General features: G+C 50.3%; 2 protein-coding genes across 2 annotated transcripts in view; one reads left to right on the forward strand and one right to left on the reverse strand.

The window, feature by feature from the left end:
• Bicral (BICRA like chromatin remodeling complex associated protein) overlaps window positions 1-6710 on the reverse strand; it is an 83101-nt gene extending 76391 nt beyond the window's left edge. Inside the window, exon 1 of the mRNA XM_063238847.1 lies at window positions 4791-6710. The gene's annotated coding sequence lies outside the window, so the exon portion shown is untranslated. The remainder of the gene's footprint in view (window positions 1-4790) is intronic.
• Window positions 6711-6876: 166 nt separating this feature from the next.
• Tbcc (tubulin folding cofactor C) lies at window positions 6877-8339 on the forward strand. Its single transcript, XM_003473857.5, has one exon. It carries the CDS (start codon window positions 6990-6992, stop codon window positions 8034-8036), a length of 1047 nt encoding a protein of 348 aa, XP_003473905.1. The 5' UTR covers window positions 6877-6989; the 3' UTR covers window positions 8037-8339.
• The last annotated feature ends 8827 nt before the right edge of the window (window positions 8340-17166 follow it).

Here is a 17166-nt window from a genome sequence, read left to right on the forward strand (position 1 = left end):
TTCCAATCTGTATTAAAAATGCACACCTCTTTGAGTATTAAATCGTAAAATTGTTGGAAGCTTAGCGTGGTGCTGTCTGCCTATCATCCTTGGGACCTTCTGGAATAAAGGGAAGAAGGAAAAGCACTGCCCTGCTGTCACCATCATGCTGACATCTCAGGAGCTGGAGGCTGTCAAGATCCTGGCACAGTTCCCCAGGGAATCTAGAAAGCCCTAGGAACCCTGGTCTCTGCTGCTTAGGAGGCTGAGGCAGATGGGGTTTCAGTTCAAGGTCAGCTTGTGCAGTCTAAGACTCTGTCTCAAAAATAATAGTCAAAATTGTTGCTGCTTCAAATGACTACCCTCCTGCAGTTGGACATGGTGGCACATGCTTGTAATCCCAGTACCCTGAAGCTGAAGCAGGAGAATCACCATGAGCTCAAGGCCCGCTGGGACTACATAGCAAAATCCAGTCTCAAAGTGAATAAAACAAAAAGAAGAAGAGACGTGTCTTTTGATATAGAAGGAATTTGACTCTGACTGGGTGCCACTCAATCTCAGCCAAATAGCCCAGGCTCCTCTTTTTTTTTTTTTTTTTGTCTTTTACTTTTTCTTGGTACTGGGGATCGAACTCACGACCACATACTTGCAGGGCAGGCGCTTATGCTGCTGAGCTAAATCCCCAGCCCCCCAGGCTCCTCTTTAATCGGACTCTGTCCTTATCACTCAACACTGTCCTCTCTGGCCTGGACCCTTCCATCTTACCTGCCAGTGAGAACACACGTCCCCCGTCTCCACATACGTGGGGGTGAAACCCTGGCCCTTATGCACAGAAGGCAAGGGCTTTGCTCCTGAGCTACAACCCTGGCCCCTTGCAACTTATTTGGAGACAGGGTCTTGCTGTGCAGTCCAGGCTAGCCTCAAACTCTCCATGCTCCTTCTGCCTTGTTGCCCAAGTGCTGGGCTGACAGGTGTATGTCTATTCATAGCCCTTGCCTCTTCTATTCCAGCCCTCCACCCTTCAAAACATCTATTTAATAAATGCAGACTGTCGCCTCTACATCCCAGGTGCTGCTCAAAGTAGGATCAAGCTCGTTCCTGGCAGAGCGGCGAAAACCCCTAAGGACTAGGGGGAGGGGAGGTGACATGCAGGATGGCACTTGCCTGGAGGTGCAGATGTGCGGGGGTCACAGCGGGGGAAAAAGAAGCCGGCAGCACCGGCACACCTGACCGCAGGCCACTTCTCGGCACTGAGATCCCAGCAGCCCACCATCCCTGGCTTCTCGCTCCTGTCCCCACTCCTGTCCCCATCAAAGCAGCCCCTCGAGCCTCTTCTCCAGGCCCCTGCAATGGCCCCCAAACAACTGTGCCTACTTGGCGTCATCTGAATCTGCTCTGCATGTGCAGCCCTCTGGGGTAAAGGGCAGAAGGACAAATACAGCCCCTGCTGTCGCCATTCTACTGGGGGCCGTCAAGACCCCAGCACATGTCCTGAGTGAAGCTAGAAGGCCCTGAGGGTGCCAGCCTCTGCTGCTCTCCCTGAGTCTCCAGTTCCCACTTCCGGCTTCTATGGGATTGGCTTCCTCTGGGGGTGACCAGGGAGCCTTAAAAACTTCAGTTGGGGGGCTGGGGATTTAGCTCAGTGGCTTTAAGTGCCTGCCTGGCAAGCGCAAGGTCATGAGTTCAATTCCCGGCACCAAAAAAAAAAAAAAAAAAAAAAAAAAAACTTCAGTTGGGCTGGGGACGTGGCTCAAGGGCCAGGTTCTTGCCTGGTGTATGTGAGGCTCTGGATGCCATCCCAAACCATGAAAATAAATTTTAAAAATGCCAAGGCCACACGCCCAGCAACTCAGCTTTAATTAGTCCAGGGAGGGAGCTGGCACCAGGATGGTGAGCATCCCCTGTACCGTGCCAACAGCACCCTGGGGCCAGGTTGCCAGTCCGACCTGTTCTCTGTTGCTGGAAGCACAGAGCTGCTGTGTTGCTGCCAGCCAGCCAGGAACTTCCCACCTCTCTTGTCCCCCGCTGCACACCCAATGTGCACAACAGTGCCGGTGACGTGGCGCATGGTGGGGGTGCCATACATAGCGTAGAAAAATGTATGAGTGGATAAATGACTTCCTATTTCTCCCTCACCTGGTCACCATCACCCAAGCTGAGCTGCCTGTAGCTCTCACTTGACTGAAGGCTCCTCGGACTCTAGCTGTGTTCACCAGCAGCGAGAGTCACTAGCAGAGAACCCCGCATGGGCTCAGTGCCCATTCTACAAATGCAGCCAGAGCTGGGGATGATGGTTATGTCTGTGACTTTAGCATTTGGGAGGCTGAGACAATCAAGAGTTGGAGCCTAGTATGGTCTATGTAGTATCCTAGCAAGCTACTGTCTCAAAATTTAAAAAATAAAAAAAAAGAGGGGTTGGCATGGAGTTCACTGCAAAGGCCTTAGCTTCAATCCTCAGTATAAAGGGTGGGGGGGCAGCAGGAACCCAGACAAGAGAGTGGGTTAGGGTAGGGTTAGGTGATAGTGAACCTTTAGTACCCTCAGCTGGGTCTCTGACCCATCTTGTCCCTTAGTCTCTCCCTCTGTCCCTCTCTCTCCGACCCAGGCCTAGCACCTCCTCTTTTTCTACCCCCCGAAAATGCTTTGCTGAGCCCCTCCATGCTACAGCCCATTATTGCTCTGAAATTTCAAAGCTCTGCAGTCCCTGTCCTCCAACAGTGTCCCTTTCCCAGCCTGTCCCCAGAGGCTACCTCATCTCCAACTATGGCCGTCACCCTTACCCAGTGGTGGCGAACCTTTCAGAACTTTCAGTGATAACAAACAGCTGACTACAGCACGCATGCAATAGGTTCCTGGACGAGGGGAGGACAGAGGCGACTCTGATGTCCTGTGAGGCCACACGTGCCACAGTGGGTGTGCCTGCTCCACAGGCTGCCCTTTGCCCAAGCCCGAGGTGCCCAGGCCTTGATGCCCACTGCACTCCTCTTACCCCTGCCACCCAGCTGCCTTGGCTCCACCCTGGGGCCTCTTTCCTTTGTGACCATTGTCAGTTGTCCCTGTTGGATCTGTACAAGTCTGTGGGCTGCCGGCCCCACACGGGGCCTGTGTGTGTCCTTCTCCCTCTTCCTTCCTCCTGGTACCTGCTGACCAAGCTACAAGGAGGACAAGGCTCTGGGAGGCCAAGGGTGTGCAGGGGGAGGACAGCCAGGTCACCAGCAGAGGGACGCTCATCTGCTCAACAATGAACGCGGGGCCTTTTAAACCTCAGCCCTCACCTTCCACTGTTTGCACTAGGAAAGTCAGCAACCGAGGTGGGAAGTCTGGCCTGACACACTGATGAAGAGGCTCTAGTGAGTGTGTTACACGGTGAGTATGCAGAGCTCACTGAGGGGTGGCTGACCAGGGATGCGCCTTTTAGCACTGAATTCCTGGAAACCAGAGCCTGGACCTCTCTGTCACTTGCCTCAGCACGGTGGGACCTTGCACCTTCCAGGGCTCCGCTAAACGGAACAGACCACCATGGGTCTTAACTCCTGCGCTTGTGGTGCAGCCACCCCCAGAGACACTCTCATTAGCGTAAATGCATTCACTGCTGGACTAATTATTTCCTCCAGCAAATAACGACCGACTGGAGATCACTTTATGGCACGCAAAGATAAAGTAAACACAACGCAAACTTGAATTTAACAAACACAGTCAGAGAAGGCAACCAGCAATATCCAGGTTTAGGATAGGTGACCAAATGGCCACGTGTGTCCAACAGAACAATCAACAGAGCGAGGAATCTACACAGTAGAAGGACTTAAGCGATACAATAACTAGGATATTCCACAGAATTTATCTGAATTCTTAGACAAAACAACTTCTTTGCTGGGCGTGGTGACACACATCTATAATACCAGCACCACGGGGGCTGAGGCAGGAGGATCCATGTGAGTTAGAGGTCAGCCTGGGCTACATAGTGAATTCAAGATCAACCTGAACTACATGAGACCCTGTCTCAAAAAAAATAAAAGGAAACAACAACAACAAAAAAAAATCAACTTCTTTTTTCTTTTTTTAAAATTTGAGACAGAGTCTTGCTAAATTGCCTAGAAACTCATGATCCTCCTGCCTCGGGAGGATTTGGGATTACAGGCATGGTGGTGCAAACCTAGCTTGGATAAAATAGCTTTTTTAAAAGGGGAATTATAGGCTATTCAGAGGGGCATTTATATGGACTAGAACTATGATGAGATTAACGACATTTTTTTGAGGCGTGATGAAAATGTGATTATGTTTAAAACAAACTCCTAATCTTTTGTATATACATAATGAAACATTTATAGATTGTAAAACATGAAACAAAAGCTGGGCACTGTGGCACACACCTGTAATCCCAGTGTTTGGGAGGCTGGGTGAGACAGGACGATTGCCATGAGTTCGAGGCCAGCCTGAACTACATAGCAAGACCCTATCTCAAAAAACAACAGCAACAGCAACAATAACTAAGGCGGGATGGGACCAGCATTTCGAAGAAACAAGACTCTCAGTTGGTAACTGTTGACACTGGGTAGCGAGTATAGGAATAAACTTTCACTTTATTGCATTGGAAATTTTCAAAAAATTAAAAAATAAATCTGACTAACAAATAGAGTCAAAAGTATCTCAATTATTCTTAACAAATGTTATCGTCCATAGCACCTTAGTAGCCCTCCATTTTCAAGGCATCTATAAGAGAGCCACCCTGACTCACCAGTCTAACACTGACAGCAACATGGCTCTTCCAGCACAAACCCCTCTTTATTGGCAGTAGTGGGACAGGCACTTACCTGGGAGGCGCTGGGATCCATCTCAGGGATGCTCTCAGGCTCCGCTGTCCCCCAATGTCAGAAAGAGGCCCAAAGTGCAAGCTGCCAACAGCAGGGCCTGCAGCCTTCCTACAGTCAGGCCTCTCCCTCCGGGACCACCTACCTCGGCCTGCAGCTTTGACGGGATGCCAGGACTGTCAAGCCCGCTTAAAGACAGCCTTGGCCTGACCCAGCCCACTGTGTTCAGGCCTCCCCCGACACCTGGGTCACCTGCCAATTTTTGTCCTCTACTGCATCTTTCTCTGAAGTTTCCACTAGTCAACTTCAAACATTCCAATCTGCCAGCCTACTGGACTACTGCAAAAAGCTACAGATGGGCGAAAAAGGATGTCCCTGAGGTGGTTCATGACATTCAGTTCCACTTTCACAACCACGCATCCATTCCCTGTTGCCTCACTCTGCCTGTGACTTCTAAGCCCAAGAAGCCCTCTTTGTTTATGAACTTAATTTGAGTGGGACAGGCTCAGCTACTGAGAAACTTCAGGAAAGCTGGTCAGACCCCCTTACACACCCCTAGCAAAATAAACCAGCTCTAAAAGCTTTGGTTAAATTTACATTTCCTAGGAGTAGCAACTTCTTTCTTCCATATGACCTGGACAAGATCATTACCACGTTTCATTCACCGCCCTTGTTGGGTGGGAGGGAGAGCAAAACCAAGAGCCTCACCTACCTTACCTATGAAACAGAAAGAATGAAAAACGCCAGCCTAAACCCTGTGTTTCAGCACGGGGTTTCCACCGGGTTCACACGCACAGTGCACACACACAGGGTGCACACACAGGCGGTGCACACATGCACACACATCGTGCACACACGCACAGTGCACACGCACACGCTGCACACACGCGAGACTACCCCGCCCTGCGCAAAATTTGCCACACAGTGTGATCTGTGCTGACTCAGCAGAAGAATAATCTCCTCAAACCGGAAATTTATGTGTTTTTGGTTTTTGCATTTTAAGGGTAGGCAGGGGGACGTGGACATTAGGATGAGTCTTAAATTCCGGTTTAGCTCCACAGATCGGATTTCCTCCCAGCTTTCCCTGCATGGACACGCAGGTGCACGGAGACGTTTCCAGGGACAGCTACTGAGCCGATCGGCTTCCCCACCAAGAGCGAGGGAGGCTGGGAACGGGGTGTGGACGGGGTGGGGAGACCGGAGGCGCGGGCGGCGGAGACCCGGCGCGGGCTGCGCGGTCGGGGACCTGGCTGTCCCCCGGGCGGCGCGGCCACTTCCGGCGACAGCGCCCCCCATCGCCTCGCGGGCCTTGCCGCCTCCCGCCGCCGTGCTGAGGATGGGAGCCGGGCCTGAGTCTCTGCGAGGAACCCAACTAGGGGGATGGAGTCCGGTTGGGGCCTTGGGGGACCTAAGATCAGGGCGCGGTCCCGCCGCCCCACCCCCACCCTCCCCGCGGCGACACCGGCCACACACTCAGCGATCGCGGCCCGGTGCTGGGAGGAGCCCTTAGCTCCTACCGCAGGGAGCCCGAGCCCCGGCCGCTGCGAGGACCCCAAGCCCTGGCTGAGCCCCGTGGATGGGGGATGGCGGGAAGGGCAGGTTACCGGGCGGCGGGCGGTGGGGGAAGGGAAGGGAAGCACCGCAGGCATGCAAGTCGCTCCCCAGCCAGCTGTTCCAGCTGTCGCTTCCTCCGGCGCGGGCCGGGAGGTGCAATGCCCCCCCTCCATCTTCTTCACCATTGCCTGTCCCCCCACCCGGCACAAGCACTCCATTGCTCCCCACCGCCCAGGAGCCGATCTCAGGCCTATAAAGGGGTAGTGGGGAGGAGCTGGGGGGAGGGGGAGGCCTGCGAGTTTCTAACCTTGTTCTTATAAACAAACCCACATGTGCAGCTGCCGCTGCTGCAACTCACCCCACAATCCCGGATATAAGTCCTGCCCCTTTAAGAGGAAAAAAACCTTCCCCCGCCTGCCTCCCACCCCACCCATCCACAAGGACCTTTGTCTCCCCACCCCCCTTGTCAATCGGCCCTGCCCTACTGCCACGCCCCTCCAGTACGGAGGAACCAATAGACGAAGAGAATAAGCCCCGTGTCTGACGTCAGCACTGTCGGCCAATCACAGTGCGCGTTGGTGGGCGGTGTCACGGAGGGCGCGCCCCGAGGAAGGAAGGAAGGGTGGGGAGAGGAAGCTGGAATTCAAGATGGATGTCGTGGGCTGCTCTGCTGCTGCTGTAGGGGACGGAGACGTGGGATCTGTGGGGTCCCAACGAGACTTGAGCATGTTGCCGGAGCGGCTTCAAAAACGCGAGCAAGAGCGGCAGCTGGAGGTGGAAAGGCGGAAGCAGAAGCGGCAGGATGAGGCGGTGGAAGAGGAGCAGAGCGACTTCTTCGCCGCCGCTTTCTCCCGGGAGCGCGCGGCGGTGCAGGAGCTCCTGGAGGGCGAGTCGTCGGCAGAGCAGCTGGAGGAGGCGGCGGCGCGGCTGCAGGGGCTGCAGAAGCTTCTCAACGACGCGGTGAGGTTTCTGGCCGCCTACGATCTGCGGCAGAGTCAGGAGGCTCTGACGCAGCTGCAGGCGACTCTGGCCGAGCGGCGCCAAGATCTGCAGCCCAAGAAGCGCTTCGCCTTCAAGGCGCGGAGGAAAGACACTGCCTCGGCCTCCGGGGCAGGAGCGGCTGCCCGCACCCCGGCGGCTGAAGACATCGCCACCCCTTCGCTGTCCTCGAAGGGGCAGGAAGCCCTTGGGCTCAGCTGGGCCTGCGGCTTCTCGCACTGCGATTCCCAGGTTTTGGAAAAGAGAGCCGATGAACTGCGGCAGCGCGACGTCCTCCTGAGCGAGCTGAGCAGCTGCACCGTCCGACTGTACGGCAACCCCAACACCCTGCGGTTGGCCAAAGCCCGAGGCTGCAAGGTGCTCTGCGGCCCGGTGTCCACCTCTGTATTCCTGGAGGACTGCAGTGACTGCGTGCTAGCTGTGGCCTGCCAGCAACTCCGCGTGCACACCACCAGGGACACCCGTATCTTCCTGCAGGTTACCAGTAGAGCCATCATAGAGGACTGCAGCGGGATCTGTTTTGCCCCTTATACCTGGAGCTACGAGGGTATCGACAAGGACTTCCAGGGCTCTGGTTTAAACAGGAGCAAAAATAACTGGAGTGATGTTGATGATTTCAACTGGCTGGCGCGGGATGTGGCTTCCCCAAACTGGAGTGTTCTTCCTGAAGAAGAGCGACAGATCGAATGGGACTGAGCTAGTGTCATTCTGTACCCCTCTCCTAGAGATGTTTTCCTTGTGGGAAGGACGAGAGCCAGTGAAGCCGCAGAGTTGTATGTTTTTAGCAATTCAGGCTTGAGACGTGATAGTCTCCTGCTTGCGATGGCCATTAAATTCATGACACTTAAGCCATTTTGGGAATATCTACTGACTTTTCTTTGACTCTGATAATTTGAAGCAATAAGTGGGAAAAAAGGGTAGTCGTTTTGATTTTAAGCGTGGTACTTAAAATGATCACAGCGCATGATAAAAGAGGCCTTCAATAAATGGTTTAACACAGTGGGGCTGTAGAAGCAGCCGATGCATACGGAAATCTGTTACCAAACCTGTGCAAAAATAACACTCACAGAAATTTTTTCAATGAAGCTTTGACTTACATAAGCATTTCTCAGCAAGCCAATACAAAAACTCCTCTTTAATCTTTAGCTACACATTAGTGTGGGCTTCTAGAATTCAATGTTGGGTGGAAAGTTTTGAATGGATCCCAAGTGGCCTATCAGTCTTTCCAAATATGAAGCCCAAACAGTTAGACCTACTATCTTTTGTTCACTTCAAATGTCATTGACACTGTTCTTAGCCCCTTACTCACATTAAGTCCTCAGAATTTTTGGAGGTTGTTCCTGTTAGCACTATTTGTTAAGTGAGAAAACAGGTAAATAATTTACTCCAAGTCCTGCAGCTCCAGTGGTTTAGCAGGGAATTAAAACCATGCAGTCTGGCTCCAAGTCACTTTCTTTTTTTTTTTTTTCATCTTTTTCATTTTTATCGGTACGGGGGATTGAACTCACGACCACCTGCTTGCAAGGCAGGTGCTTATGCCACTGAGGTAAATCCCCAGCCCCCCAAGTCACTTTCTTAATCACTACTGCATATCATTTTGGCAGTGTCTGCTGAGTTGGGAAGAAAGCTGTCAAACAGGGCAAATTGTGGTTAAATTATGCTACTGAGTATCCTCTTATGAAAAGAAGTTGGACCATCCAGACAAGTTTTAATTTTTCCCTTAGTTTTACTGTATAACTCTCTACATTAAATTTTCTGTTCTCTAAACCCAATAATATCCTTAAATAGAACATTGTAAGATAATTTTTAAAAGCTTTTTTGGAAAGGGGGGTTGGGATATAGCTCAGTGGTACAGCACTTGCCTAGCATACAGCTGACCCTGGGTTCCATCTCCAGCACCACAAAACAAAACAAACATGAGCCAAGCATGCCTGTAATCGTGAGCAGTTGGGAGGCTGAAACAGGAGGACTTCCTTGAGTTCAAGACCACTCTGGGCTACATAAGGAGACCCTGTCTTCAAAACACACCAAAAAAAGGAACATTTTGGGGTCTTCTGGTCTCATAACTGCAAACATGCCTTTAACAGTTCTTCAAATATTAATGTACTTAAAGTCTAGGTATTCATATGTTAATATTTAAATGTTCTCATTCTAGAAGGATCTAAGTTGGTTTCTAGAAAAGGTAGAGTAACAGGGTAACAAAAAAAAGAACAGAATGGGTAGTGAAAATGGGGGCAGAAATCTGTTTAGTGGGAAGTGAAACCAGGTATTTCTTTCCTCAGCAATTAGTCTTGAAGAAGGATGTGGACTGGCTGTGTGGCTCAGTGGTAGAGCTTAAAAGGCCCTGGGTTTGATCCCCAAAACCACAAATAGAATCTCCTGGATGTCTTACAAACCTGAAATTTGTAAGAGATAGAGATCATAAAATCCGGGCATTTGAAACTATCACTAATGCCAGCTAAGCTCAGCTGAGCTTTCCTTGTCGCTCAACAAGCCCTGAGTGGTTTTTCCCTAATCTTTGTTTTGAGACAAAGTCCCGGTACTTAGTTTAGGCTAGCCTCAAACTCACTGTGTGGCCCAGGCTGGCCTTGAACTCGTGGCACTGCTGCTTCAGCCTCTGTAGTGTTGGGATTACTGGCTACCACACTCCGCTTTTACCCAAATCTTTATACTAAGTAGTCCATGCTTTGCTTTCCTAAACATCACAGTCTTATGCCCAGAACTCTGCCAACCTCACTTGACGAATTATAAGGCATAATTAGCACCCCTTTAGTGCCTTTCAACATTAGAAAAACCTCTCTGCTTTGCCAATTTTCCTTTTTAGAGGCAAATTCCCTCTCAGCCTCCCCCGCCCCAGAACCAGGCTCTCCCTGTGTGCCCTACCCTCTATGCAGCCCCCAGTCTGGAGTTCCAACTCCTCTGGGATAAGACCATCCTCTTCCTCACCGAGTCAGCAGGACCACAGAAGAAAGTCACTGCTGCTGAATCCCGCTCACACTGGGAACCATGACCAGGGGTCCAGGATGTGGCCCTGCACCACTCTGATACTGCCCTCACCGGAATCTTAGAGATAACATCCTTTTGTGCTGCTATCACAGAACCTTGTGGGCTGATAGTTTACAAACAACAAAATTGAGTTTCTCAAAGGCCGGGGTGGGAGAGGCCAACATGGAGCTGAGGGAAGAGCCTATGTTTAGTGAAGCTCTCTCTGCTGCTTCCTACTGTGGCCCAAAGGGCATGGGACGCTCACTTATCCCAGAGTCCCCGTGGGCTAATGACCCACCATTGCCCACCTCCTGATGTCATTATCCTGGGAGTCAGGATTTAACTGAATTTTGGAAGAGAGGCAACAAGGTTCAAGGCTATTTTTTCACCCCACAACTAAGCAGAATGTTATGCTCAGTATTTAAATATGTTCTTTACTATAAAGGCTTTATAGTTGAGCCTGTCTCAATTGTGTGTATTTTACTGAGAAAGCTATAGGTAGTCTGTTTGTCAGAACTGACATCAATGTGGAGGTTTGATGACTGTGTGGGATGTATACCTGCAGGCCCAGCACTCTGGGAGGCTGAGGCAGGAAGATTACAGATTTGAGTCCAGCCTGGGCAATCCTGTCTCAAAATAAAAAATAAAGAGGGACTGGAGATGTGTTTTAGCCCAAAGGCCTTGGATTTAATTCTCAGTACCAAGAGAAAAAAAGTAGAGGTTTGATTTAAAACGACATTGTGAAAAAAAAAAATGACATTATGAGCCAGGTGTGGTGTTCATGTGTAATGCCAGCACTCAAGAGGCTGAGGCAGGAGGATCACTGAGTTGGAGGCCAGCTCGGATTATATAGTGGCAGCCTGTCTCAAAAAACAAAAAGACAACAAAAAAAGAAAAAAGAAAAAAGAAAAAAAGGGGCTGGAGATTTAGCTCAGCGGCATGAGTGCCTGCCTTGCAAGCAGGCAGTCGTGAGTTCGATCCCTGGTACCAATAAAAACGAAAAAAGACCAAAAAAAAAAATTAAATTAAAAAAAAAAAAAAAGAAAAAAGAAAAAAAGACAATACAATGTTGTTTTTTTTTTTTCTTCTCATAGTAAGCCACACAGAAGTACAAAAGAATTAGAGCAAAAAACTAAATCTCTGTATTGTCTCAGGCCCTTTGGTTCTCTTTGGAGAACAGTCCCCACTCTCCATCAGTGTTGGGTTTGTGCATTTACAAATTCTTATGTAATACTGTATAACCATTTTTTCCCAGATTCAAATAGAACCCACACACCCTATCAGTGATGGCAAACCTGTGGCACCCCTGGCACGGTGAGCTGTTCGTATCAGTGAATACACTGAGGGGTTCGCCATCACTACTATGTGTGCTTACTCGCATCTTGATTTGACCGCATCTTGTCATGACCTTTATTCTTGGGGACCTTTCTGTGTTAAGTACAGATGGAATCACTGTGTTTCTCTTCATTGCCTAGGGCTCTGGGATGCGGACGGGGCCGTGCTCCTCCACCAGTCCAACCTTCAACCACTAGAAAAATGCCCTGGTGAATATCCTTCTCCATAAATGGTTCGCCTGTGGGCAGCTGCATCTGTAGGCTGAATACTCAGGACTGTCCCCGCTGGAGGGACGGCCGGTGAAGATCTCTCTAACCTCGGCGTTGCCTTCTAAGACGTTGTCAGTTCACACGCACGCAAGCCACCTCCCACAGCACTGTTTCTTCACGTCCTTATCGAGGCCCTGTGCTATCAGATTTCTGAGTCTTCGCCGATCTGATAGCTATAAAATATTTAACTTCCTGTGACAGTAATTGGAGGGAATCGCCTCCAACCTCCAATTTCCAAATCATTCTGCAGCTACCTAATTCGTTCTCAAGTGTGTCATACGTGCTCTAAAACCTCCTGAGGTCCCCTCTCTCGGGCCCTCGTTGGCCTGAGACAGCCCCACAGCCCCGTGTGCTCGCCTGCGGTCCCTGCACGGTGCTCACGGTGCCTTTACGTGCTGCCTGCTCAGCTCTCAGGCAGCAATGGCATCAAACACCGTGCGTCAAGCAGGGCCCTGTAGGAGCAGCTGCCTTGCTCCTGCATGTAAAGACAGCTCCAGCGCTGTTTACAAAACTGTGGGCAATACCTGTACTGTCGCTTGGCTGAGGAACAAAACTGAGACTGGTAGCTGAGTAGGGGCGGGGGAGGGGGAGAGAATGCTACATGACCAGAGTTGTAGCCTGCAGTGGAAGCCACGCAGTCCTGGTACCACTGTGGGGACCCAGGGCAGACTCCAGGCCCCTAGCCTGTTATTCACAAAGAGCACCAGGCCATCAGGGACTTGGGAGCTGTTTCCGGCTCCTCCCTTAGGCCCATGGATGCGTAGGAGGAGGTGACTAAAAGCTGAACAGAGATGACTCATTTTCCATCTGTCTCCTTCATGACCTTGAAACTTGGGGGCAGGGCAGCTCCTTGGGGGCTCAGCTCTGTGCACGGGCGTGGTCACTGCTCAGGGGCACGTGTTTGAAAGCTGGCATACACGGTTAGTACTTCGGTGCATGATCTCACCTGCACCTCTTCACAACCAGAGACACACAGGGTCACTCAGCTGCAGAAGAGCACCCCAGTCTCCCCGTGATTGCCTTAGATCTGTAGTTCCCTTAGATTCCAGCAGTGCCTCATAAGACGAGACCACAGCACACAGAAGCAATCACATCATGGTGACCAGATTGTCCGCTCAAGTGTTAAGGACTTCAGGAGCATCTTCCAGTGGGGACCCAGATGGTGACCAAGCAGACCTTCACCCGCGCCAGCAAACTCACAAGGACTGGTCTTGTTCTTTGCTGAATGGGCCACTCTGATCCTCTCCGTGATGACTGTGTCCCCTTCTGCTCTGCTAGCTGAAGTCCCTTCCCCCCTTTCTTACTTTTCTAACCCTTCTTAGAAAACCAGGCTATGCGCCTCGTCGATGCATCCTGAAATGCTTTTCTGTGGTGAAAGGTGGCAAACCTACCCCAGGCAAGTTGAGGTCCCCATCTCTTCTGGATGGGTGATTCCTCAGAGCCCCTCTGATGACTGAGGAAAAAGTCCATCCACTGTGATCAGTCGACATCCACTTGCAAGGAGCCAGAGGATCTGAGAAAGGTCACCCTCCCCACAGGCCGACCCCAGATGGAAATTCCAAGGTGAGGGTTCAGTCTGCTGTTGGCCCCAACTGTGTGAATCAGCTCGCCAGGCACAGAGTGGGGTAAAGGGCAAAATGAAATGGGGACAAATAGTGTCAGTGAACTGTAAAGACGTCAAACTGGAGGAGGAAAAAAAGAAGCAAAGAAAAACGGGGACAAAGAGAAAGCATGAAATAAACTGGTAGGCATAAATTCAAACAGGTCAGTAATCCCAGGAAATACGATGGAATCGCGTTTCCAGTTGGAACAGAGATTGGTAACCCATCTGTTCAAAACCAGCCTGGGTAACTTAGTGAGATTCTGTCCAAAAAGAAAAAATAAAAAGGGCTGGGGATGTAGCTTGGTATAAAGGCCCAGGCTTCAATCCCCAGTGCCGAAATAAATAAATCATAAATAAATAGCACAATACTAGAGGGCAGCCCTACACCCACTGGTCTGAGCATGCGACCTGTGTGGTGTAAACAGTACATGACAAGGAGACGTAACTGTGTAACAGCATGCAGGGCTCTCAAAGCATGCCGAGTGGGAAAAAGTATAGTACACAGCCAGGGCTATTTTTTCATTCATCTCTTCTCAGTTCTGCAGCATGGAAGTCCAAGGCAGAGGTCCTGGCAGGGCTGGCTTCTGGGGAGGCCTGTTCTTGGCTTGCAGGTGGTCATGTTCTTGCTGTGTCCTCAGGTCACCTTTCCTCAGCCCTGGGGAGAGCTCTGCTCCCTTCCTCTCCTCATAAGGTCACTAATCCATGGGACTGGGCCCCTCCCATGGTCTCCTTTAACTTAACTCCCCCCCCCAATAGACCTTCTCTCCCAATACAGCCCACACTGGGGTTAGGGCTGCAACATGCAGGGCAGGGGACATAGTTCAGTCCACGGAGGAGAACACGTAATATGAATCAGAGATGCAAGTCAACGGAGATGTATATTTGAATGGTGAATGAGTGTTTATTATTATGATTTATAACAACAAATTGTATATATTGTTACATATATATTATTTGTCACAAAGATGTATATATATTCTCTGTGTCAAATTATACTTAAAGATAAAAACATTAATGAACTACAGTTATATGTATGAATGTTAGTGAAACTCTAATTATGATTGATCATGGAAGGGGGTTATCCAACTTGGGAATCAAACTCGCAGCCTTGCACTTGCCAGGCAGGCACTTGTGCCACCGAGCTAAACCCTGGCCACAAGCTTACATTTATAAGTGGACTTTTCACTTCCCTGCATGTATGAGTTTTTTCATTTGTGAGGAACCCACCCAGGGCATGCTAGCAAGTGTTCTATCCCTTGCCCTTTTTATTTTGATTTTTAGATAAAGTCTCGAAGTCATCTTAGTCTCCCGGGATGGATTTTAACTTGTGATCCTCTGCCTCAGACTCCAGTGTACCTAGGATTATAGGCATCACCACCATGCCGAGCTGCTGCATTAAAAGGAATTTCTAAGGAAGAAAAGCACTCAGCCTAATTCTGTGCACTAATTCCATAACTTGGTCTATTATCTTTTTGTGTGTGTGACAAGGTTTCACTTTGTAGCTCAAATGGGCCTGAACTCACAATGTATCCCCTTGAACTTGACGAGATCCTCCTGCCTCAGCCTCCCAAGTGCAGACTATTATCTTTTTAAACAGACATACAATATCCATGCTCACTTGGATTGGTCCAGGAGGAGAGTCCACTAAAGAGTCATTATCCTACTCAGAAGCTCACCTGTCCCTGAGAGTTCTTCAACTATGGCCCGACTTCATTCAGACTTGAAAACTGTAGCCAGGGACATTTCTGGTGTCTGCTCTTCTTCTTTGACCTTTCTTGGAAATTTGACATCCTCAGAGATACCATACAGAGGTCTCCGCCGAAGCTGTTCTCTTTTTGGCCACCAGGGGGCACCCACAGGCGCATACAGGGACTTGAAGGAGAAAGAGGCTCTCGTCTAGTATTTCCTCGGTCTCTGCCTCTGTTCTCTCTTCCCCATCATGCTCCTCCTGGAGGTTCCCTGGGCCAGCCTCACGATGCTCCCGGGCCGCTGTCTGCAGAGGCCTGTGCAGGAGGGGGCGTTCCACCAGCTCTGGTGTCTGCAATCCTCCCTTGGAAAACTACAACTTGCAAAATGATTCTAGAAACCAGAAGCGCGTGCAGATTTTTATTTTTTATTTTTTTTTAAGGGTCTCTGCTGGGGGTTGAAGGGTCGAAAGGCTTTGAGATCAGAGCGGCCTCCTGTTGGTGGAGCCATAAGCTTGGGTACGACTGTTACTCCGGGTGGCCTGACAATTCTATCCCAGCTTTGCAGGTGCCCACTGGAGCCTAGACACAGGCTGGCCATAGAATAAGGGCCTCTGCTTTCTCCAGTGACTGCGACACAGGTCAGAGGCTCACGGCTCCCAGCCTTGTTCTGAGGCTCCCCTGTCTCTAGAGAAATGCGGCGCTGCTTTTTTTAGGGAAAAAAAAATCTAGGGATTGGGGATCTTGAAGCAGAGTGTGCGGGTGGTGGAACTAATGGAGCCAAGGTAGGAGAGAAGGAGGTTCCAGAACAAGGACTCGATCTACTGCCACGTGAGCTCCTGGGCTGCTTAGTCAGGAAACTTTCAGTTTTAGGAGGCAAGAATCTGAGGACAAGCCTGGCTTGTTTTGAAATCCCCTCTACTCACACACAGCCTGCTGTGAGAGATGGGACTGCAGGATTATTGGTAATGTGAGCATTAAACGTCAACAGAGACGGATGAATTACTCCTCTGCAAGGCTGTGAAAATGTACCTTCCGAAGCTGAGTGGGGCGTTGCATGCCTGTCACCCCAGCACTGAGGAGGCTGAGGCAGGAGGATCGATGCAACTTTGAGACCAGCCTGGGCTACATAGTGAACTCAAAGGCAGCTTGAACTACATGGTGGGGCCCTGTCTCCAAACAAACAAACGTACAGTAAGGAGCTACCCCTGCACACCCAACGGAATGGTTGACACTGAACAGCTCAAAGCTGGCAAGGTGGGTGGCCACAGGGTCGCTGCTGGGGAACCCACTGGTAAGACAGTTTTGGAAAGCTAAACACACTGTTTCTGCGTGATCTAGCCATTTCCCTCCTGCATGTTAAGCCAAGTGAACTGAGAACTTACATTCACACAAAAACCTCACAGAGATATTCCTAGCAGTTTGATTTATAACTGCCCCATGCTGGAAGCAACCGAGATATCCTCCAGTGGTGACTGGATAAACTGCGACACATTATCCCCTGTTACATGGAAATGGGTTACGGTAGGGCAAGAAGTCAGCCTGTGACGACTGTGAATCTGACTATGGAACCTTCCAGAAGAGGCAAAGCCATGGTGACAGTGGTCGCCTGAGGCTGGGGAGGTTGGGGGTGGCTCAGTGGAACCCACGGCTCGGCAGAGCCGTGAACTATTGTGTATGACACGATCACATTGCGTTCACAGCGTGTAGTTGACAAAACTCACAGCACTGTGAACATGACTCTCCACGGCAACGCAGGGTGTGACCGCGAGTGGGCACTGGGTGCGGGGAGGTGGATACACTAGAACTCTGCATGCCCTGCCCAATTTATTTTTGTAAATCTAAAACTGGTCTAAGAAATAGTCCATTAATTAAAAAGTGTCAGCCTCACCAAGAGTGTGTGCCTGCGGCTCAAACACTGTCTTAATTTATATTCTAGGACAGAATTT

This window comes from Cavia porcellus, unplaced genomic scaffold (genome assembly GCF_034190915.1).
Source record: "Cavia porcellus strain 051 isolate PalLab524CR breed Dunkin Hartley unplaced genomic scaffold, mCavPor4.1 scaffold_28, whole genome shotgun sequence".
NCBI classification, from domain to species: Eukaryota; Metazoa; Chordata; class Mammalia; order Rodentia; family Caviidae; genus Cavia; species Cavia porcellus.

Excerpts from the sequence above, each read along its gene's own strand:
- Tbcc (XM_003473857.5), top strand. The coding sequence starts at position 6,990 with ATGGATGTCGTGGGCTGCTCTGCTGCTGCTGTAGGGGACGGAGACGTG.